This window comes from Pristiophorus japonicus, chromosome 19 (genome assembly GCF_044704955.1).
Source record: "Pristiophorus japonicus isolate sPriJap1 chromosome 19, sPriJap1.hap1, whole genome shotgun sequence".
NCBI lineage: Eukaryota > Metazoa > Chordata > Chondrichthyes > Pristiophoridae > Pristiophorus > Pristiophorus japonicus.
In genome coordinates, this window is record NC_091995.1 from 43,781,587 (window position 1) to 43,805,940 (window position 24,354).

General features: G+C 51.3%; 1 protein-coding gene across 2 annotated transcripts in view; it reads left to right on the forward strand.

The window, feature by feature from the left end:
* LOC139229844 (collagen alpha-1(V) chain-like) overlaps window positions 1–24,354 on the forward strand; it is a 255,106-nt gene that overhangs the window by 167,623 nt on the left and 63,129 nt on the right. For both annotated transcript variants that reach the window (XM_070861460.1, XM_070861459.1), the window contains exons 34-41: window positions 2,528–2,581; window positions 5,719–5,772; window positions 8,041–8,148; window positions 10,825–10,878; window positions 11,115–11,168; window positions 11,267–11,320; window positions 13,644–13,697; window positions 15,292–15,399. In XM_070861460.1, coding sequence (XP_070717561.1) covers window positions 2,528–2,581; window positions 5,719–5,772; window positions 8,041–8,148; window positions 10,825–10,878; window positions 11,115–11,168; window positions 11,267–11,320; window positions 13,644–13,697; window positions 15,292–15,399 — 540 coding nt within the window. The remainder of the gene's footprint in view (window positions 1–2,527; window positions 2,582–5,718; window positions 5,773–8,040; window positions 8,149–10,824; window positions 10,879–11,114; window positions 11,169–11,266; window positions 11,321–13,643; window positions 13,698–15,291; window positions 15,400–24,354) is intronic.

Consider the following 24,354-nt stretch of genomic DNA (forward strand, 5'->3'; position numbering starts at 1 on the left):
TGGGCCGAATGGCCTGTTTCTGTGCCATATATCCGATGTAATATGGTAGAATTCTTCATTAAGATGGAGAGTGACTCGGTTAATTCAGAGACCAGGGTCCTGAACTTAAGGAACGGTAACTTCGACGGTATGAGGTGTGAATTGGCTAGAATAGACTGGCGAGTGATACTTAAAGGGTTGACGGTGGATAGGCAATGGCAGACATTTAAAGATCACATGGATGAACTTCAACAATTGTACATCCCTGTCTGAAGTAAAAATAAAACGGGGAAGGTGGCTCAACCATGGCTAACGAGGGAAATTAAGGATAGTGTTAAATCCAAGGAAGAGGCATATAAATTGGCCAGAAAAAGCAGCAATCCTGAGGACTGGGAGAATTTTGTAATACAGCAGGGGAGGACAAAGGGTTTAACTAGGAGGGGAAGATAGAGTATGAGAGGAAGCTTGCTGGGAACATAAAAACTGACTGCAAAAGTTCTTTAGATACGTGAAGAGAAAAAGATTAGTGAAAACAAACGTAGGTCCCTTGCAATCAGATTCAGGTGAATTTATAATGGGGAACAAAGAAATGGCGGACCAGTTAAACAAATACTTTGGTTCTGTCTTCACGAAGGAAGACACAAATAATCTTCCGGAAATACTAGGGGACCGAGGGTCTCATGAGAAGGAGGAATTGAAGGATATCCTTATAAAGCAGGAAATTGTGTTAGGGAAATTGATGGGATTGAAGGCCGATAAATCCCTGGGGCCTGATAGTCTGCATCCCAGAGTACTTAAGGAAGTGGTCATAGAAATATGGGATGCATTGGTGATCATTTTGCAACAGTCTGTCGACTGTGGATCAGTTCCTATGGACTGGAGGGTAGCTAATGTAACACCACTGTTTAAAAAAGGAGGGAGAGAGAAAACGGGTAATTATAGACCGATTAGCCTGACATCAGTAGTGGGGAAAATGTTGGAATCAATTATTAAAAATGAAATAGCAGCACATTTGGAAAGCAGTGACAGGATCGGACCAAGTCAGCATGGATTTATGAAAGGGAAATCATGCTTGATGAATCTTCTGGAATTTTTTGAGGATGTAACTAGTAGAGTGGACAAGGGAGAACCAGTGGATGTGGTGTATTTGGATTTTCAAAAGGCTTTTGACAAGGTCCCGCACAAGAGATTGGTGTGCAAAATCAAAGCACATGGTATTGGGGGTAATATACTGACGTGGATCGAGAACTGGTTGGCAGACAGGAAGCAGAGAGTCGGGATAAACGGGTCCTTTTCAGAATGGCAGGCAGAGACCAGTGGAGTACCGCAGGGCTCAGTGCTGGGACCCCAGCTCTTTACAATATACAGTACAAGTTTGCAGACAACACTAAGCCAGGTGGCGGTGTGAGCTGTGAGGAGGACACTAAGAGGCTGCAGGGTGACTTAGACAGGTTAGGTGAGTGGGCAAATGCATGGCAGATGCAGTATAATGTGAATAAATGTGAGGTTATCCACTTTGGGGGCAAAAACAGGAAGGCAGAATATTATCTGAATGCGGTAGATTAGGAAAAGGGGAGGTGCAACGAGACCTGGGTGTCATGGTTCATCAGTCATTGAAAGTTGGCATGCAGGTACAGCAGGCGGTGAAGAAGGCAAATGGTATGTTGGCCTTCATAGCTAGTGGATTTGAGTATAGGAGCAGGGAGGTCATACTGCAGTTGTACAGGGCCTTGGTGAGGCCTCACCTGGAATATTGTGTTCAGTTTTGGTCTCCTAATCTGAGGAAGGACATTCTTGCTATTGAGGGAGTGCAGCGAAGGTTCACCAGACTGATTCCCGGGTTGGCAGGACTGACATATGAGGAGAGACTGGATCAACTGGGCCTTTATACACAGGAGTTTAGAAGGATGAGAGGGGATCTCATAGAAACTTACAAGATTCTGACGGGACTGGACAGGTTAGATGCGGGAAGAATGTTCCCGATGTTGGGGAAGTCCAGAACCAGGGGACAGAGTCTTAGGATAAGGGGTAGGCCATTTAGGACTGAGATGAGGAGAAACCTCTTCACTCAGAGAGTTGTTAACCTGTGGAATTCCCTGCCGCAGAGAGTTGTTGATGCCAGTCAATGGATATATTCAAGAGGGAGTTAGATATGGCCCTTACGGCTAAAGGGATCAAGGGGTATGGAGAGAAAGCAGGAAAGGGGTACTGAGGGAATGATCAGCCATGATCTTATTGAATGGCGGTGCAGGCTCGAAGGGCCGAATGGCCTACTCCCGCACCTATTTTCTATGTTTCTATGTTTCTAATCCTGTCCCGTGAACAGGAAGTACTTGTGGTGTAGGTTTCATGTGAACAGAAAGTTCAGGACTCAGTTCTCATGGAACGAGCCTGACCGTCACCTTTTGGGACCCAGAGCGAGCAGTCCAGAATCCGCTCACAATTCAAATACAATCGAGCGATTGAAGCCAACTGGTGGGTTTTCTGATTCAATTATGTGCACAGATCACTCCTAAGTGAAGTTTTCTTTTTCCTCCTCTTTTTTCAGGGTGAACTTGGCGAGCCGGGACATAAGGGAAGGAAGGGTAACAAAGGCGAACATGTGAGTACCACTGTTGATTCACCATCCTTCATTCCACACTGACATTCATATACCGGGAGAGGACATAGTGCCCGGGTGCATGAGCCCTAAATCTGTGTGAATCTTCACATGCCGAACTAACCGTGGCAATCGGACGGAAGGGGGTAACTAAATGGGCATTATCCCAGACTCTCTCTATGTCTGCAGTGTGATATATTCTTTACGACGTCACTAAGCACATTACATACAAGATGGCTCTGCAGGAACTTGTCACGTCACCTAATCCTTTTATTGTACAAATCCCCTGGGAGGACAGGTGCAGCAACATCAGCGTCCCCATTCAGGCTAACATCCCCAGCATTGAAGCACTGACCACACTCGATCAGCTCCGCTGGGCAGGCCACATAGTTCGCATGCCAGACTCGAGACGCCCAAAGCAAGTGCTCTACTCGGAGCTCCTACACGGCAAATGAGCCAAAGGTGGGCAGAGGAAACGTTACATGGACATCCTCAAAGCCTCCCTGACAAAGTGCAACGTCTCCACTGACACCTGGGAATCCCTGGCCAAAGGCCGCCCTAAGTGGAGGAAGTGCATCCGGGAGGGCGCTGAGCACCTTGAGTCTCAACGCCGAGAGCATGCAGAAATCAAGCGCAGGCAGCGGAAAGAGCATGTGGCAAATCTGTCCCACCCACCCCTCCCCTCAATGACTATCTGTCCCACCTGTGACAGAGTCTGTGGCTCTCGTATTGGACTGTACAGCCACCAAAGAACTCACTTCAGGAGTGGAAGCAAGTCTTCCTTGATTCCGAGGGACTGCCGATGATGATGATGATGTATTTACATCAACAGTTGCAGTACATCAGTAGTCCATTAGGGGGAGCTCTATATTACAGTGCACTAAACCAAACCATAGGATGAGACTCGGGGGGTGGCGGGGCAAACGGGGGGGGTCGAAAGTCGGTACCGCTGCCTGAAAGGTGATTTTATCGCCGGGCGGTAATCGCCGCCTCAAACGGACAACTTCAGTTCTTCCGCCCAAAGATGAGAGAGCAGCACTAAACGTGGCATTGCACACTCAGCCTCCGGCGTTCAATGGGGCGGTCGCTCAGGAGGCCGACTGAATGTCCCCACGGTCGGTAAAAAAACTCAACCTGCACCCACACTTCCCCACTGTGCCATTAATGTATAAATGCTGAAAAAAGTTAAAGGTAACAACTCACCTTGATCCCTGGACGATACCGCCCCGGGGTCCCTGACGTCCCGACAGTTTTCCCAGGCTGCGCGAACACCTGCCGGTAAGGCCACCGAACCGACCTAATTTCCCAGCCGTGGCGCCGATGACAGCCCCAGGTGGGTGACGGTAGAGCGCGCAGCGTTACCTCTTGGTGCCGCCCCCACTGCCCAACTACATTTACCGTGAGCCGAGGAACCCACTCCCACGCCAACGGTAAGTTCTTTGCCGCCCGTTAGCCGGCCCTCTTCGGCGCCGTGGCATTGTCAACCTAATTTCGACCCTTTCGTGTCCAGGCCTTGAGAAATATCAGGGCCTTGGTGTCCAGGCCTTGAGAAATATCAGGGCCTTGGTGTCCAGGCCCCGTGAAATATCAGGGCCTTGGTGTCCAGGCCCCGTGAAATATCAGGGCCTTGGTGTCTAGGCCCCGTGAAATATCAGGCCCTTGGTGTCCAGGCCTTGTGAAATATCAGGCCCTTGGTGTCCAGGCCTTGTGAAATATCAGAGCCTTGGTGTCCAGGCCTTGTGAAATATCAGAGCCTTGGTGTCCAGGCCCCGTGAAATATCAGGCCCTTGGTGTCCAGGCCCCGTGAAATATCAGGGCCTTGGTGTCCAGGCCCCGTGAAATATCAGGCCCTTGGTGTCCAGGCCTTGTGAAATATCAGGCCCTTGGTGTCCAGGCCTTGTGAAATATCAGAGCCTTGGTGTCCAGGACTTGTGAAATATCAGAGCCTTGGTGTCCAGGCCTTGTGAAATATCAGAGCCTTGGTGTCCAGGCCTTGTGGAATATCAGGCCCTTGGTGTCCAGGCCTTGTGGAATATCAGGCCCTTGGTGTCCAGGCCTCATGGAATATCAGAGCCTTGGTGTCCAGGACTTGTGAAATATCAGGCCCTTGGTGTCCAGGCCTTGTGGAATATCAGAGCCTTGGTGTCCAGGACTTGTGAAATATCAGAGCCTTGGTGTCTAGGCCTCATGGAATATCAGAGCCTTGGTGTCCAGGACTTGTGAAATATCAGGCCCTTGGTGTCCAGGCCTTGTGGAATATCAGAGCCTTGGTGTCCAGGCCTCATGGAATATCAGAGCCTTGGTGTTCAGGCCTTGTGAAATATCAGGCCCTTGGTGTCCAGGCCTTGTGGAATATCAGAGCCTTGGTGTCCAGCCCCGTGAAATATCAGGCCCTTGGTGTCCAGGCCTTGTGGAATATCAGAGCCTTGGTGTCCAGGCCCCGTGAAATATCAGGCCCTTGGTGTCCAGGCCTTGTGAAATATCAGAGCCTTGGTGTCCAGGCCTTGTGGAATAGCAGTGCCTTGGTGTCCAGGCCTTGTGGAATATCAGTGCCTTGGTGTCCAGGCCTTGTGGAATATCAGTGCCTTGGTGTAATGGTGTGGTGTTGAGGCCCTGTGGAATAAGTGGACCTGACTGTCTAAGCTCTGTAGACTATCGGGGCTTTGATTTTCGGGCCCACACGTGAACTATGAACACTTGGAAAGGTACCAGCGAGCAACTTTCACCTGTGGGGTGTGCTCCAGTGAGCAGTCTGTGCCGTTAGGACAGCAGGCCAGAAAACTGGCAGTAAAAATATAATCAACGCTGGTATTTAATTCGTAATAAATATCGATCAGGATCACACACCATTGTCATGGTCACTACCCCCGCCACCCCCCTCACCCCCGCCCTCTCCCTCCCCATCTCTGGCTCAATGCAATTCAGAGCTTCCACCAGCCGCCACCATTATTTGACATTAAATTAAATCGGCGGCTACAGAAAATCAGTTGGGTCTTTTAAGTGGGAATGTAGATTTACAGAAATGCATAAAATGTTGTATTGCCCTCTGTATTATCTAAACACAGCTGGTTAACAATTTCTGTCTTTAATTATCTTTTGCTGACCATTTTCCTGTGTGTGTGTTTTTTTACCTTGTGCAGGGTCCCCCTGGTCCTCCAGGCCCGATTGGTCCCGTTGGTCAGCCAGGTCCTTCGGTAAGTGTCCATCGTTCGTGGGATGCAGTGAGCTTTCAGCACCTTCGGTTTGTCCACGTGCATTGATTGCAGTGTCAGTCATAGCTCAGTGGATAGCCCCCTCACCTTTGAGTCAGCAGGTTGTGGGTTCGAGTCCCAATCCAGTGAGTTGCATGCATAAATCTAGGCTGACACTCCTAGTGGAGTGCTGCACTGTCGGAGGCACCATTTTTCTGATAAGGCGTTAAACCCAAGTCCCTGTCTGCTCTCTCAGGTGGATGTAAAAGATCCCACGGCCACTATTTTGAAGAAGAGCAGGGGAGTTATCCCTGGTGTCCTGGGGCCAATATTTGTCCCTCAAGCAACATAACAAAAAAACAGATGATCTGGTCCTTATCCCATTGCTGTTTCTGGGAGCTTGCTGGCTTTGCTACGTTACAACAGTGACTACGCTTCAAGAAGTATTCCATTGGCTGTAAAGCGCTTTGGGAGGTGGTGAAACGCACTATATGAGAAAGGTTCTGAACAATAGGATATTGGACAGATAATGAGATTCCAGTTCAGACAAGTCAGCTCTACATAATTGCTCTAGTTCCTGTCGAGGCTAGCTGTATCTTTGGAGCGGAGTTTCAGATATGTACAGGTGATCATTGAGGCCAGTTTATAATCACCAGTTTAAAAACCCAACCTTCTTTGAGGTTACCGAAAGTGGAGAATATCAACGGGGGATAAAAATCAGACCCCGAAATAAAACTGTGGTAAATTCAGAAAAGCGAATCAGCAAAAACACAGGGGGCAATTTTAACCGAAGCCGTCCGTGGGGAAGTTGATGGGAATGGGGGGGTGACGCTCGGTTTACACCCCACCCCCCGCCCAATTTTACTCCCCATTGAAGTCAACGGGGTGTAATATTGGGCGGGGCGTAATATTGGGCGGGGCGTAATTTTGGGCAGGCTGTAATATTGGGCTGGCTGTAATATTGGGCAGGGTGTAATATTGGGCGGGCTGTAATATTGGGTAGGGCTGTAATATTGGGCAGGGCTGTAATATTGGGCGGGGTGTAATATTGGGCAGGGTGTAATATTGGGCGGGGTGTAATATTGGGGTGTAAGACCGGTATTCCGTCCCATCCCATGGGACTCCTGCCTGGTGAGTTAGATTAACATTACCCCCAACGGTTTCTACTTTGAACATGGAATGTGGTTTTAAAGATATTAAGGGGAACTGATCGGGTAGAGAGAGAAAAACTATTTCCGCTGGTTGGGGATTCTAGGACTAGGGGACACAGTCTAAAAATTAGAGTCAGAACTTTCAGGAGTGAAATTAGGAAAGACTTCTACACACAAAGGTTGGTAGAAGTTTGGAACACTCTTCTGCAATTGATAGCATTTTGTTAACCAACAGGTATTAAGGGATATGGGCCAAAGGCGGGTATATGGAGTTAGGTTATAGATCAGCCATGATCACATTGAATGGTGGAACAGGACCGAGGGGATGAATGGACTGCTCCTGTTCCTAGGTTCCTATTATCACAGTGCTGTTTGTGGGAGCTTTCTGTGCGCAATTGGCTGCCGTCTTTCCCACATTACAACAGTGACTGCACTTCAAAAGTGATTCATTGGCTGCAAAGTGCTTTGGGACCTCCTGAGGTAATGGTAGGCGCTATAGAAATGGAGTTAGGTCGTAGATCAGCCGCAATCTCACTGAATGGCGGAGCAGGCTCGAGGGGCTGAATGGCCTGCTCCTTTTCCTAGGTTCCTATGCTTCAGGTTTGGCAAAAGGTCCAGCTGTACTCGCTGAGTAGCGAGGATTATTCACGGTTGAGACTCACTACTATTGGCAGGCTCACCATCCCACGCTCCTTTAGCGCCTAGATAGTCGATGGGAAGTACATTCGTGGCTCTCGTCCGTTCCCTGCAGTTCACGGGATGGATGCCGATTGCCAGTTAGAAAGCATGTTCATCGTTGTGGCTTGAAGTGACCCCCTCAGTTGTAGGACAAGGCCTCAACACTGGCTGACTGAACCCACTGAGGACATCTCCCCTCAGTGACCATCATGGTACTTTTCTGATCCGCTGTAAGCAGCTGGAGCAGACCAACGGTGGGCCAAGAGACCCTGGTGGGTGTCGAGAAGGATCTCAGCAGGCTCTTGCCCACCAATGGGATTGCAGCTTGTTGGAAAGGCCGGCGAGCCAGCATCGCGGGTAGGCGGGGTCGACCGGCCGAGGGGGCTTCTCCCGCCGGACACGGTTGCTGTGTCGTCCCTCACTGCGGATTCTGTGTCCTCAGGGCGCTGATGGAGAAACTGGGGCCAGAGGCCAGCAAGGATATTTCGGAGCAAAGGGGGACGAAGGCCCACGAGGGTTCCCAGGGTCACCTGGTCCAATCGGTCTGCAGGTGAGTGTCTGAACCTGGTCCGCAGAAAGATTGAAAGGAAAGGGACGGTGGTGATGCTCGGTGCTCAACTTCCTGGGCCTGGGAGGGCGGAATAGTGTCGCACTGGGGGGGAGGGGGCACACTGTGAGTGGGGGAGGGGGAATAGTGTCGCACTGGGGTTGGGGGAGGGGGGCACACTGCGGGGGAAGGGGGATTAGTGTCACACTGGGAGTGGGGGAGGGGGGCACACTGCGGGGGAAGGGGGATTAGTGTCGCACTGGGGGGGGAGGGGGCACACTGCGGGGGAAGGGGGATTAGTGTCGGACTGGGGGTGGGGGAGGGGGGCACACTGCAGGGGGGAGGGGGATTAGTGTCGCACTGGGGGTGGGGAGGGGGAGGGGGGCACACTGCGGGGGGGAGGAGGAATAGTGTCGGACTGGGGGTGGGGGAGGGGGGCACACTGCAGGGGGGAGGGGGATTAGTGTCGCACTGGGGGTGGGGAGGGGGAGGGGGGCACACTGCGGGGGGGAGGAGGAATAGTGTCGCACTGGGGGTGGGGGAGAGGGTACACTGCGGGGAGGGAGGAGGAATAGTGTCACACTGGGGGTGGGGGAGGGGGTAGGGGGGCACACTGTGGGGGGAGGGGGATTAGTGTCACACTGGGGGTGGGGGAGGGGGGCACACTGAGAGGGAGGGGGATTAGTGTCGCACTGGGGTGGGGGAGGGGGGAGTGGGGGCACACTGTGGAAGGGAGAGGGGGGGACGAGTGATGCAAGCTGCTTGCCGGGGGTCTCCGCACGTTGTTTGTGGCCAAATTCCAGCACTTCTCGCCCCCCCGCGCGCCCCCCCCTCAGGCTGCTGAAACCCTCATCCACGCCTTTGTTACCTCTGGACTTGACTATTCCAACACACTCCTGGCTGGCCTCCCACATTCTACCCTGCGTAAACTAGAGGTGATCCAAACCTCCGCTGCCCGTGTCCTAACTCGCACCGAGTCCCGCTCCCGATCTCTGTAATCCCTTCCAGCCCCCACCGCCCCGAGATGTCTGCACTCCTCTAATTCCATCCTCTTGAGCATCCCAGATTATAATCACTCAACCATTGGTGGCCGTGCCTTCTGTTGCCAAGCTCTGGAACTCCCTCCCTAAACCTCTCCGCCTCTCGACCTCTCTTTCCTCCTTCAAGACATTCCTTAAAACCTACCTCTTTGACCAACTGGTCACCTAACCTCATTTCTACTTATGCGGCTCGGTGTCAAATTCTTTGTTTGATAGCACACCTGTGAAGCGCCTTGGGATGTTTCACTATGTTAAAACCGCGATATAAATACAAGTTGTTGTTGTAAAGGGGAATGGGAATGAAATCATTGAGAAATCCCCCCTTGCTACGTTCAACCCCCACAGAAATTCTGCTTGTACAATGCAGGAATTGGGACAGGGAGATTGACGGCTGTAGGTTGGGGAGTGTGACCCCCTGATCCCTGTCACAGCTCCAGTTGTGGAGATCAACCCCTGACCCCTGTCACAGCTCCGGTTGCGAAGATCGACCCCTGACCCTGCTCCGGTGTGGAGATCGACCCCTGACCCCCGTCACAGCTCCGGTGTGGAGATAGACCCCTGACCCCTGTCGCAGCTCCGGTTGCGAAGATCGACCCCTGACCCTGCTCCGGTGTGGAGATCGACCCCTGACCCCTGTCACAGCTCCGGTTGTGGAGATCGACCCCTGACCCCTGTCACAGCTCCGGTTGCGAAGATCGACCCCTGACCCTGTTCCGGTGTGGAGATCGACCCCTGACCCCTGTCACAGCTCCGGTTGCGGAGATCAACCCCTGACCCCTGTCACAGCTCCGGTTGTGGAGATCAACCCCTGACCTCTGTCGCAGCTCCGGTTGTGGAGATCGACCCCTGACCCCTGTCACAGCTCCGGTTGCGGTGATTGACCCCTGACCCCTGTCACAGCTCCGGTTGTGGAGATCGACCCCTTACCTCCATGACCCAACAGCAGGTAATCATCTCACTTGATGTTCCTGTGGAAGGAGGTCCCAAAGCCGATGAGCTGGTTGTTGGAATGATTGTTTACAGGTGCGCAAGCATCTGCTCCTGCTCACTCTGCTTAGAGTGTATACCTTCCTTACGATCCCCTCCCCCCACACCCCCACACACTGTGCCACCTTACCTTACGATCCCCCCCCCCACACTCACTGTGCCACCTTACCTTACGATCCCCCCCCCCCACACACACTGTGCCACCTTAACTTACGATCTCCCCCCCCCCACACTCACTGTGCCACCTTACCTTACTATCTCCCCCCCCCACACACTGTGCCACCTTAACTTACGATCTCCCCCCCCCACACACTGTGCCACCTTACCTTACGATCCCCCTCCCCCACACTCACTGTGCCACCTTACCTTACGATCCCCCCCCCCCACACACACACAGTGTGCCACCTTACCTTACGATCTCCCCCCCCCCCACACACACTGTGCCACCTTACCTTACGATCTCCCCCCCCACACACACTGTGCCACCTTACCTTACTATCTCCCCCCCCCACACTCACTGTGCCACCTTACCTTACGATCCCCCCCACACACACTGTGCCACTCTGGATTGTACAGTGCAGTGGGTGAGTAGAATGTGATGTGGGGTGTGATTCTCTGGTCACGAACTGACGTACATTGTTTTATATTTCAGGGAATGCCCGGGCCTTCAGGAGAGAAGGGTGAAACGGGCGACGTTGGTCCCATGGTGAGTTGTGTTCAGGTCTCTTGGATTTTAACGGTGTTGTGTTGCCGCTAACGATGAGATTATAAGAGACCGTTGCTGACCTCGCTCTGTGAGGGCCAGGTGTATATTTCTCTGTTTGTTCTTTGTGCAACAGCAATGGTCAGGACAAGCCTGAGCTCCACACTCTGCTGTTAACCTCCGCCTGCACTGTCCTCGGCCATTGCCCCTCCTGATTCTCCTTGTCTTTCCCTCCACAGGGTCCGCCCGGCCCCCCAGGTCCCAGAGGCCCAGCAGGTCCATCCGGAGCCGACGTAAGTTCAGCTTCATTTACTAGTTTGAGTCCGCACTTTGCAAACCCATGGCCGTGCTTACCTCTGACCCCCCGTTCTTATCCTCTTTTTGCTCCCAGGGTCCCCAAGGTCCTCCCGGAGGTCTCGGCAACCCAGGGTCTATCGGTGAAAAGGTAAGCCAAGTCGGAAATGCTGACTCAACTGTGGAATCGGGGTGACGTTCTAGTTTAGTATAACGCAAGGAAAGGGAAGGCTGAGGAGCTGACCTGATAGAGGTCTTTCAGTTTATGAAAGGGGTTCGATAGATTAGACGGAGAGAAGATATTTCCACTTGTGGGAGAGTCCGAAACGAGACGTCGTCAATAGAAGCTAATCAATAGTCTTGCTACAATTGCACAGGGCCTTGGTGAGACCACACCTGGAGTACTGTGCACAGTTATGGTCTCCTTATCGAAGGAAGGATATACTTGCCTTGGAGGCGGTACAATAAAGGTTCACGAGATTGATTCCTGGGATGAGAGAGATGTCTAATGATGAGAGATTGTGTAGAACGGCCCTATACTCTCTGGAGTTTAGAAGAATGAGAGGTGATCTCATTGAAACGCACAAAGACTCTGAGGGGGATTGACAGGGTAGATGCTGAGAGGTTGTTTCCCCCTGGCTGGAGTGTCGAGAACCAGGGGGCACAGTCTCAGGGTAAGGGATCAGCTGTTTAGGACAGAGATGAGGTGGAATTTCTTCTCTCACAGGGTTGTGAATCTTTGGAATTCTCTGCCTCAGAGGGCTGTGGGTGCTGAGTTTCTGAATATATTCAAGGATGAATTAGATAGATTTTTGGAGTCTCGGGGAATCAAGGGATATGGAAATTGGACGGGAAAGTGGAGTTGAGGTCGGTGATCAGCCATGATCTTATTGAATGGCGGAGCAGGCTCGAGGGGCTGTAGGGCCTCGTCCTGCTCCTATTTCTTATGTTCTTATTACTAATAAATCCAATAGGGGAATTCAGGAAGAACTTCTTTACCCAGAGAGTGGTGAGAATGTGGAACTCACTCCCACAGGGAGAATAGTATTGATGTATTTAAGGGGAAGCTGAATAAACACATGAGAATAGAGGGATATGCTGATAGGGTTAGACAAAGAGGGGTCGGAGGAGACTCGTGTGGAGCATAAACACTGGCATGGGCCAGCTGGGCCACTGTAGGCTCGACGTGATCTATATATTCTCGGGAAAGGATGGTCAATTCAATCAGCACTAATTCTGGATCATGGAGTCAGATGAACAGTTAATAAACTGGACAGAGGAACACTAAAAAGTTGCTTGTTGTATTGGGAAATCTCAAGTGTAGGGACCACAGGTGGGATTGGAAATAATCTAAGCAGAGCGAACTCCCGAGGTGAACAGGTACAGAAAATTATCAAAAAGGCTAATGGGATTTATATCCAGAGGACTAGAATACAAGGAGATAGAAGTTATACTGCAGCTGTACAAATCTCTGGTTAGACCACAGCTGGAGCACTGTGAGCAGTTCTGGGCTCCACACCTTAGGGAGGATATATTGGCGTTGGAGGGAGTGCAGCGCAGGTTTACCAGAATGATACCCAGACTTCAAGGGTTAAGTTACGAGGAGAGATTACACAAATTAGGGTTGTATTCCCCAGAATTTAGAAGGTTAAAGGGGAATCCGATTGAAGTTTTCAGGATATTAAGGGGAACAGATAGGGTAGATGGAGAGAAACTATTTTCGCTGGTTGGGGATTCTAGGACTAGGGGGCATCGTGTAAATGTTAGAACTTTCAGGGGTGAAATTAGGAAACACTTCGACACACAAAGGGTGGTGGAAGTTTGGAACTCTCTTCCGCAAGCAGCAATTGATGCTAGGTCAATTAATTTTAAATCTGAGATTGATAGCCTTCTGTTACCCAAAGGTATTAAGGGATATGGGGCAAAGGCAGGTTGATGGAGTTAGGTCACAGATCCGTCATGATCACATTGAATGGTGGAAAAGGCTCGAGGGGCTGAATGGCCTCCTCCTGTTCCTATGTTCCTAGGTGATGGCGAGACCATGCCGTGCTTGGAGTTTCAAAGCCTATAGATCAAGGGAAAACTAACGCAGGCGAGAATGGACCTAGTTAAGAGGTTCTTGGAGAGACTGAGAATAGAGGATATTGTGATTCGATGTCAACAGAAAGAAGGTGGTATATAGTGAGTTCAATGATCAGTAAACCAGAGGGACTATGCGTGGCCACACTGTAAGGTGAAACGGATAACCAGTGGACCGGACATAGAGACACAAGAGAAAGGGTCACTCTTTAACTAGAATGTATATTTCAATGAGTTTGACATTTAATCTTGTATGTTATAACTGGCTGACAACCCTGAGGGTGGAGTTGGGGTGGACTTTGCTGTAAATTGATCTGAACTATCGAGAACATCTATCGAGCTGCCGTAATTGTCATTCGCTTCATCCGTACAATAAATGCCGTCTTTCTCTACAGGGTGAATCTGGTGAATCTGGGACTCCAGGAATCCAAGGCGTTCCCGGCCGCAGGGTACGTACTCCATCCGGGATCTGGGAACTCGTCCAGGCGACGAGCTATTGGGGCCCCGCGACATCGAAAGGGTTGAGAAATAAGTGTAGAGAGTGGTCAACTGTCGGCAAGTCTGACTGGGAGAGATAGATAGCTGCGTGGGCAGGGCAGGGAGATGCAATGATCCGGTACCCAACCCCCCCCCCCGTCAGAACCTCAGGCATTGAGTTGCACTGGTCTCAGACGCATGTGTCACTCAATCGTGGGATGGCGTGGAGGGGAGGAGGTTGGAAGTGATACAGAGGGTGATCCCTCCCCTGCTAAACAATTAGGGGCTGGGTTTTCGACTTTGCTCATTTCAGGTCAGTAATGGCGGCAGGGCGGTAAAGTTTGCACCTCAGTCAGCAAAATTGGGCAGCTGGGCCCTGAGTGTGGGGCGGAGCGGTAAGGAAGGCATTATACACCTCTCTCAGGGCACTAGGCTGGCTGAGCAAGTGATAATCCCCAGCTAAACAGCTGGCCTGGGAGTGCTCTGAGAGAGACCCGGGGAGAAAAAAAAACACTGAAAATAAAATACCAAAAACATTCCCAATACGCAGCCCACGCCACCACAACATAAATCGCAAAAGAAAATAGAAGAAAAACCAATCACATTTTCCTGAGGTGGACATTACTTACCTCACTGCAACCGGTAACAGACGGACCGCCGTTTTCACAGGCGGTCCCAGCACAGCTCGATCCTCGGCGTGGCGGGACTCAACATCGAGCCAATGTTGCAACCAGCTCACCTCTTCCAGGCGGTAATGCCCCGCGTCCCGCCGAGATCAGCCCCAAAAACTCCGGCGGGGTGCTGCAAGCTGGCCACCCGCCCAGAAGAGCACACCACCGGCATTGGCGCCCCTCCAGGGCGAAAACAGAGGCGGACAGGCCCGTAAAATCCAGCCCATTGTGCACATGAGGAACACCTGCAATTACGTTGTGTTTAATTCTGGTGCATTGGCTGAATAGTCCACACTTGGGGCTAGTCTGAGCTGATTAACACAGATCTGACCCGAAGGAAATGGTTCGAACTTCCGCCTATCAAATGGTTCCCTTCCCATTGGTGGCCGTGCCTTCAGTCTCCCAGGCCCCACGCTCTGGGAACTCCCTTCCCAAAGCTCTCCAGCTCCCTCTCCTCCTCCGAAACCCTCCTTAAAACCCACTTCTTTGACCAAGTCACCCGTCCTAATATCTCCCTCCTCCTTTGCTTTGTGTCCCATTTTTACCTGGCCGGCCCTCGGCAAAGCGACACGGGACACTTTTCTATCTGCGTAGGGCCGCTGTTTAAAGGCGAGTTGCTGCTTTCTGTCTTGCTGGGACAACAAAAGGTGGCTGCCCATCCTGCTCTGAGCTGTACTTCCCACCTCCGCAGGCACGGGGAAACTGGGTGAGGACGGAGCCAGATCGGGCTGTCGCTCCAGGCTGAAGGCAGGCCAGGTACGGACTGGAACCAGAGCCCAGCAAGAGGGGGGAGCGTGGCTGGGAGAAAAAACCAGAGTGAGCCTAAAAAATGAGTGTCGATCTATCAGGTGCACAATAACCTGCCCGTTTTCGTTTTGTCTTTTTTTATAAACAGGGTCCTAAAGGTGAAAGAGGAGAGAAAGGAGAGTCTGGACAACCAGGCACTGCTGGGCCGGCAGGAACCAAAGGACCCACTGGTGACGATGGACCCAAGGGCAATCCTGTAAGTAGGCTGCAAATCACGCCTGATGGCTATATTTTCGATTCCCTTCAATGACTGCAACTTTCAGAGAGCCGATGACGGAGAGGTCTAGGGGCTTTACCTCCGGGAAGGGTGGTGGGGGGGGGGCATGGTTCCATGTACCAGGCTGAGGCAATGGCGTGGCCTTGTGTTGAGTTGTGTCGTGCTACAGCTGTACAGGGTATTGGTGAGGCCACACCTGGAGTACTGCGTACAGTTTTGGTCTCCTTATTTAAGGAAGGATATACTTGCACTGGAGGCAGTTCAGAGAAGGTTCACTAGGTTGATTTCTGACATGAAGGGGTTGTCATGTGAAGAAGCAGGTTGGTCCTTTACTCATTAGAGTTTAGAAGAATGAGAGGTGATCTTATTAAACATGTAAGATTCTCAGGGTAGATGCAGAGAGGATGTTTCCCCTCGTGGGGGAATTCAGAACTGGAGGCGTAGTTTCAGAATAAGCGGGTCGCCCATTTAGAACGGAGATGAGGAGGAATTCCTTCTCTCAGTGGGTTGTAAATCTGTGGAATTCTCTGCCCCAGAGAGCTGTGGAGGCTGGGTCATTGAATATATTTAAGGCAGAGATAGACAGATTTTTGAGCGATAAAGGAGTCAAGGGTTATGGGGAGTGGGCAGGGAAGTGGAGCTGAGGCCAAGATCAGATCAGCCATAATCCTACTGAATGGCGGAACAGGCTCGAGGGGCTAAATGTCCGATGCCTGCTCCTATGTGCTGTATAAAGCATAAACCTAATCGCCGTAGTTCTTACGGCTATGATTCTGGAATACGCTGAATTCTACGAGAACCCATGCAGGGAACCCAGTCGGTGCAAGTGGGTTAGATGCTGACCTTTCACCTTCGGGCCTTGGGTTCGAATCCAGCCCTGACCGATGGGAGGCAGATCTCTGCTGTCTGCTGTCTTTGAGAAACCTCATCCCGCCACCCCTTGGGACAGTCTCAACCCAGTTCCATGTGGGCACTGGTCTCCAACATACAGTGGCGCTGATCGGCAGTCGCATAGGGAGATCTCGGGATAGGCGGTGTGAGGAATGCGAGGGGTGGGGGTGGAGGTTGGGGCATGTTGTTGGGACCGAGGAGGGGGAGCTTCACTCCGCATCAACACCAGCAGCGGACAACCTCGCGAAAGGATATTGATATTTGTTGGCAGGGCAACCAGCTTTAATATGTGAAAACAGTCTTAAAATGAGAGCTAGGCCGTTGAGAAGTGAACTCAGGAAGCACTTCTTCTCTCAGAGGGAAGTAGGAATGTGTATGTCTGTTCACTGTAAGGGCTGAGAGAGCAGGAGGTCAATTGCAGCTTTCAGCACTGAGATCGACAGGTTTGTGTTGAGTAACCGTATCGAGGGATACGGAGCAGAGGCGGGAAAATGGAGTTGAAATGCAGATCAGTCGTGATCGGACTCAATGGCGGAGCAGACTCGAGGGGCTGAATGGCAACTCCTGTTTCTAAAAAGGACAGAGAAAGCAGACTGTATATTATAGGCAGAAACCTCTTCACACCTTCTGTGGTAAGGTCATCCAACGCAAGCCCTGCTCTGGTGGTCTTCCATCAACGGGTGGTTAGTAAGCGGGGGTCCTTGATGGGCCTGTGCCCTCCATGATGGGGCAGTGTGCTGAGGACCACTGACGGTCTGAACCATTGCTGTAACTGACCGCTGACCATTGATTGACTGAACCCACTGCTGTAACTGGGCATTGACCATTGAATGGCTGAACCCACTGCTGTAACTGGGCATTGACCACTGACTGAACCCACTGCTGTAACTGGGCACTGACCACTGACTGAACCCACTGCTGTAACTGGGCATTGACCATTGAATGGCTGAACCCACTGCTGTAACTGGGCATTGACCATTGGCTGAACCCACTGCTGTAACTGGGCATTGACCACTGACTGAACCCACTGCTGTAACTGGGCAATGACCACTGACTGAACCCACTGCTGTAACTGGGCATTGACCATTGACTGAACCCACTGCTTTAACTGGGCACTGACCACTGACTGAACCCACTGCTGTAACTGGGCATTGACCACAGACTGAACCCGCTGCTGTAACTGGGCATTGACCATTGACTGAACCCACTGCTGTAACTGGGCATTGACTATTGACTGAACCCACTGCTGTAACTGGGCATTGACCACTGACTGAACCCACTGCTGTAACTGGGCATTGACAATTGACTGAACCCACTGCTGTAACTGGGCATTGACCATTGACTGAACCCACTGCAACTGGGCATTGACCATTGACTGAACCCACTGCAACTGGGCATTGACCACTGACTGAACCCACTGCTGTAACTGGGCATTGACCACTGACTGAACCCGCTGCTGTAACTGGGCATTGACCACTGACTGAACCCACTGCTGTAACTGGGCATTGACCACTGACTGAACCCACTGCTGTAACTGGGCATTGACCATTGACTGAACCCACTGCAACTGGGCATTGACCACTGACTGAACCCACTGCTGTAACTGGGCATTGACCATTGACTGAACCCACTGCTGTAACTGGGCATTGATCATTGACTGAACCCACTGCTGTAACTGGGCATTGACCATTGACTGAACCCACTGCTGTAACTGGGCATTGACCACTGACTGAACCACTGCTGTAACTGGGCATTGACCACTGACTGAACCCACTGCTGTAACTGGGCATTGACCATTGACTGACTGAACGCACTGCTGTAACTGGGCATTGACCACTGACTGAACCCACCGCTGTAACTGGGCATTGACCGTTGACTGACTGAACCCACTGCTGTAACTGGGCATTGACCACTGACTGAACCCACTGCTGTAACTGGGCATTGACCACTGACTGAACCCACTGCTGTAAGTGGGCATTGACCATTGACTGAACCCACTGCTGTAACTGGGCATTGACCACTGACTGAACCCACTGCTGTAACTGGGCATTGACCATTGACTGAACCCACTGCTGTAACTGGGCATTGACCACTGACTCAATCCACTGCTGTAACTGGGCATTGACCATTGACTGAACCCACTGCTGTAACTGGGCATTGACCACTGACTGAACCCACTGCTGGAACTGGGCATTGACCATTGACTGAACCCACTGCTGTAACTGGGCATTGACCATTGACTGAACCCACTGCTGTAACTGGGCATTGACCACTGACTGAACCCACTGCTGTAACTGGACATTGACCACTGACTGAACCCACTGCTGTAACTGGGCATTGACCATTGACTGAACCCACTGCTGTAACTGATCATTGACCACTGACTGAACCCACTGCTGTAACTGGGCATTGACCACGGACTGAACCGACTGCTGTAAGTGGGCATTGACCATTAACTGACTGAACCCACTGCTGTAACTGGACATTGACCACTGACTGAACCCACTGCTGTAACTGGGCATTGACCACTGACTGAACCCACTGCTGTAACTGGTAATTGACCATTGACTGAACCCACTGCTGTAACTGGTCATTGACCATTGACTGAACCCACTGCTGTAACTGGACATTGACCACTGACTGAACCCACTGCTGTAACTGGGCATTGACCACCGACTGAAACCACTGCTGTAACTGGTCATTGACCATTGACTGAACCCACTGCTGTAACTGGGCATTGACCACCGACTGAAACCACTGCTGTAACTGGGCATTGACCACTGACTGAACCCACTGCTGTAACTGGGCATTGACCACCGACTGAAACCACTGCTGTAACTGGGCATTGAACATTGACTGACTGAAACCACTGCTGTAACTGGGCATTGACCACTGACTGAACCCACTGCTGTAACTGGGCATTGACCACCGACTGAAACCACTGCTGTAACTGGGCATTGAACATTGACTGACTGAACCCACTGTTGTAACTGGGCAATGACCATTGACTGAACCCACTGCTGTAACTGGGCAATGACCATTGACTGAACCCACTGCTGTAACTGGGCATTGACCACTGACTGAACCCACTGCTGTAACTGGGCATTGACCATTGACTGACTGAACCCACTGCTGTAACTGGGCATTGACCATTGACTGAACCCACTGCTGTAACTGGGCATTGACCACTGACTGAACCCACTGCTGTAACTGGGCATTGACCATTGACTGAATCCACTGCTATAACTGGGCATTGACCATTGACTGAATCCACTGCTGTAACTGGGCATTGACCATTGGCTGAACCCACTGCTGTAACTGGGCATTGACCACTGACTGAACCCACTGCTGTAACTGGGCATTGACCACCGACTGAACCCACTGCAGTAACTGGGCATTAACCATTGACTGAACCCACTGCTGTAACTGGGCATTGACCACTGACTGACTGAACCCACTGCTGTAACTGGGCATTGACCACTGACTGAACCCACTGCTGTAACTGGGCATTGACTATTGACTGAACCCACTGCTGTAACTGGGCATTGACCATTGACTGACTGAACCCACCGCTGTAACTGGGCATTGACCACTGACTGAACCCACTGCTGTAACTGGGCATTGACTATTGACTGAACCCACTGCTGTAACTGGGCATTGACCATTGACTGAACCCACTGCTGTAACTGGGCATTGACCATTGACTGAACCCACTGCAACTGGGCATTGACCACTGACTGAACCCACTGCTGTAACTGGGCATTGACCACTGACTGAACGCACTGCTGTAACTGGTCATTGACCATTGACTGAACCCACTGCTGTAACTGGGCATTGATCACTGACTGAACCCACTGCTGTAACTGGGCATTGACCACTGACTGAACCCACTGCTGTAACTAGGCATTGACCACTGACTGAACCCACTGCTGTAACTGGGCATTGACTATTGACTGAACCCACTGCTGTAACTGGGCATTGACCATTGACTGAACCCACTGCTTCAACTGGGCATTGAACATTGACTGACTGAATCCACTGCTGTAACTGGGCATTGACCATTGGCTGAACCCACTGCTGTAACTGGGCATTGACCATTGACTGAACCCACTGCTTCAACTGGGCATTGAACATTGAATGGCTGAACCCACTGCTGTAACTGGGCATTGACCATTGGCTGAACCCACTGCTGTAACTGGGCATTGACCACTGACTGAACCCATTGCTGTAACTCGGCATTGAACACTGACTGAACCCACTGCTGTAACTGGGCATTGACCACTGACTGAACCCACTGCTGTAACTGGGCTTTGACCACTGACTGAACCCACTGCTGTAACTGGGCATTGACCACTGACTGAACCCACTGCTGTAACTGGGCAATGACCACTGACTGAACCCACTGCTGTAACTGGGCATTGGCCACTGACTGAACCCACTGCTGTAACTGGGCATTGACCACTGACTGAACCCACTGCTGTAACTGTGCATTGACCACTGACTGAACCCACTGCTGTAACTGGGCATTGACCATTGACTGAACCCACTGCTGTAACTGGGCATTGATCACTGACTGAACCCACTGCTGTAACTGGGCATTGACCACTGACTGAACCCACTGCTGTAACTGGGCATTGACCACTGACTGAACCCACTGCTGTAACTGGGCATTGATCACTGACTGAACCCACTGCTGTAACTGGGCATTGACCATTGCCTGAACCCACTGCTGTAACTGGGCATTGACCACAGACTGAACCCACTGATGTAACTGGGCATTGAACATTGACTGAACCCACTGCTGTAACTGGGCATTGACCATTGACTGAACCCACTGCTGTAACTGGGCATTGACCACTGACTGAACCCACTGCTGTAACTGGGCATTGACCACTGACTGAATCCACTGCTGTAACTGGGCATTGATCATTGACGGAACCCACTGCTGTAACTGGGCATTGACCACTGACTGAACCCACTGCTGTAACTGCGCATTGACCACTGACTGACTGAACCCACTGCTGTAACTGGGCATTGATCACTGACTGAACCCACTGCTGTAACTGGGCATTGACCACTGACTGAACCCACTGCTGTAACTGTGCATTGACCACTGACTGAACCCACTGCTGTAACTGGGCATTGACCATTGACTGAACCCACTGCTGTAACTGGGCATTGACCACTGACTGAACCCACTGCTGTAACTGGGCATTGACCACTGACTGAACCCACTGCTGTAACTGGGCATTGACCACTGACTGAACCCACTGCTCTAACTGGGCATTGACCACCGACTGAAACCACTGCTGTAACTGAGCATTGACCATTGACTGAACCCACTGCTGTAACTGGGCATTGACCACCGACTGAAACCACTGCTGTAACTGGGCATTGAACATTGACTGACTGAAACCACTGCTGTAACTGGGCATTGACCACTGACTGAACCCACTGCTGTAACTGGGCATTGACCACCGACTGAAACCACTGCTGTAACTGGGCATTGAACATTGACTGACTGAACCCACTGTTGTAACTGGGCAATGACCATTGACTGAACCCACTGCTGTAACTGGGCAATGACCATTGACTGAACCCACTGCTGTAACTGGGCATTGACCACTGACTGAACCCACTGCTGTAACTGGGCATTGACCATTGACTGACTGAACCCACTGCTGTAACTGGGCATTGACCATTGACTGAACCCACTGCTGTAACTGGGCATTGACCACTGACTGAACCCACTGCTGTAACTGGGCATTGACCATTGACTGAATCCACTGCTGTAACTGGGCATTGACCATTGACTGAATCCACTGCTGTAACTGGGCATTGACCATTGGCTGAACCCACTGCTGTAACTGGGCATTGACCACTGACTGAACCCACTGCTGTAACTGGGCATTGACCACCGACTGAACCCACTGCAGTAACTGGGCATTAACCATTGACTGAACCCACTGCTGTAACTGGGCATTGACCACTGACTGACTGAACCCACTGCTGTAACTGGGCATTGACCACTGACTGAACCCACTGCTGTAACTGGGCATTGACTATTGACTGAACCCACTGCTGTAACTGGGCATTGACCATTGACTGACTGAACCCACCGCTGTAACTGGGCATTGACCACTGACTGAACCCACTGCTGTAACTGGGCATTGACTATTGACTGAACCCACTGCTGTAACTGGGCATTGACCATTGACTGAACCCACTGCTGTAACTGGGCATTGACCATTGACTGAACCCACTGCAACTGGGCATTGACCACTGACTGAACCCACTGCTGTAACTGGGCATTGACCACTGACTGAACCCACTGCTGTAACTGGTCATTGACCATTGACTGAACCCACTGCTGTAACTGGGCATTGATCACTGACTGAACCCACTGCTGTAACTGGGCATTGACCACTGACTGAAGCCACTGCTGTAACTAGGCATTGACCACTGACTGAACGCACTGCTGTAACTGGGCATTGACTATTGACTGAACCCACTGCTGTAACTGGGCATTGACCATTGACTGAACCCACTGCTTCAACTGGGCATTGAACATTGACTGACTGAATCCACTGCTGTAACTGGGCATTGACCATTGGCTGAACCCACTGCTGTAACTGGGCATTGACCATTGACTGAACCCACTGCTTCAACTGGGCATTGACCACTGACTGAACCCATTGCTGTAACTCGGCATTGAACACTGACTGAACCCACTGCTGTAACTGGGCATTGACCACTGACTGAACCCACTGCTGTAACTGGGCTTTGACCACTGACTGAACCCACTGCTGTAACTGGGCATTGACCACTGACTGAACCCACTGCTGTAACTGGGCAATGACCACTGACTGAACCCACTGCTGTAACTGGGCATTGGCCACTGACTGAACCCACTGCTGTAACTGGGCATTGACCACTGACTGAACCCACTGCTGTAACTGTGCATTGACCACTGACTGAACCCACTGCTGTAACTGGGCATTGACCATTGACTGAACCCACTGCTGTAACTGGGCATTGATCACTGACTGAACCCACTGCTGTAACTGGGCATTGACCACTGACTGAACCCACTGCTGTAACTGGGCATTGACCACTGACTGAACCCACTGCTGTAACTGGGCATTGATCACTGACTGAACCCACTGCTGTAACTGGGCATTGACCATTGCCTGAACCCACTGCTGTAACTGGGCATTGACCACAGACTGAACCCACTGATGTAACTGGGCATTGAACACTGACTGAACCCACTGCTGTAACTGGGCATTGACCATTGACTGAACCCACTGCTGTAACTGGGCATTGACCACTGACTGAACCCACTGCTGTAACTGGGCATTGACCACTGACTGAATCCACTGCTGTAACTGGGCATTGATCATTGACGGAACCCACTGCTGTAACTGGGCATTGACCACTGACTGAACCCACTGCTGTAACTGCGCATTGACCACTGACTGACTGAACCCACTGCTGTAACTGGGCATTGATCACTGACTGAACCCACTGCTGTAACTGGGCATTGACCACTGACTGAACCCACTGCTGTAACTGTGCATTGACCACTGACTGAACCCACTGCTGTAACTGGGCATTGACCATTGACTGAACCCACTGCTGTAACTGGGCATTGACCACTGACTGAACCCACTGCTGTAACTGGGCATTGACCACTGACTGAACCCACTGCTGTAACTGGGCATTGACCACTGACTGAACCCACTGCTGTAACTGGGCATTGATCACTGACTGAACCCACTGCTGTAACTGGGCATTGACCATTGCCTGAACCCACTGCTGTAACTGGGCATTGACCACTGACTGAACCCACTGCTGTAACTGGGCATTGAACATTGACTGAACCCACTGCTGTAACTGGGCATTGACCACTGACTGAACCCACTGCTGTAACTGGGCATTGACCACTGACTGAATCCACTGCTGTAACTGGGCATTGACCACTGACTGAACCCACTGCTGTAACTGGGCATTGACCACTGACTGAATCCACTGCTGTAACTG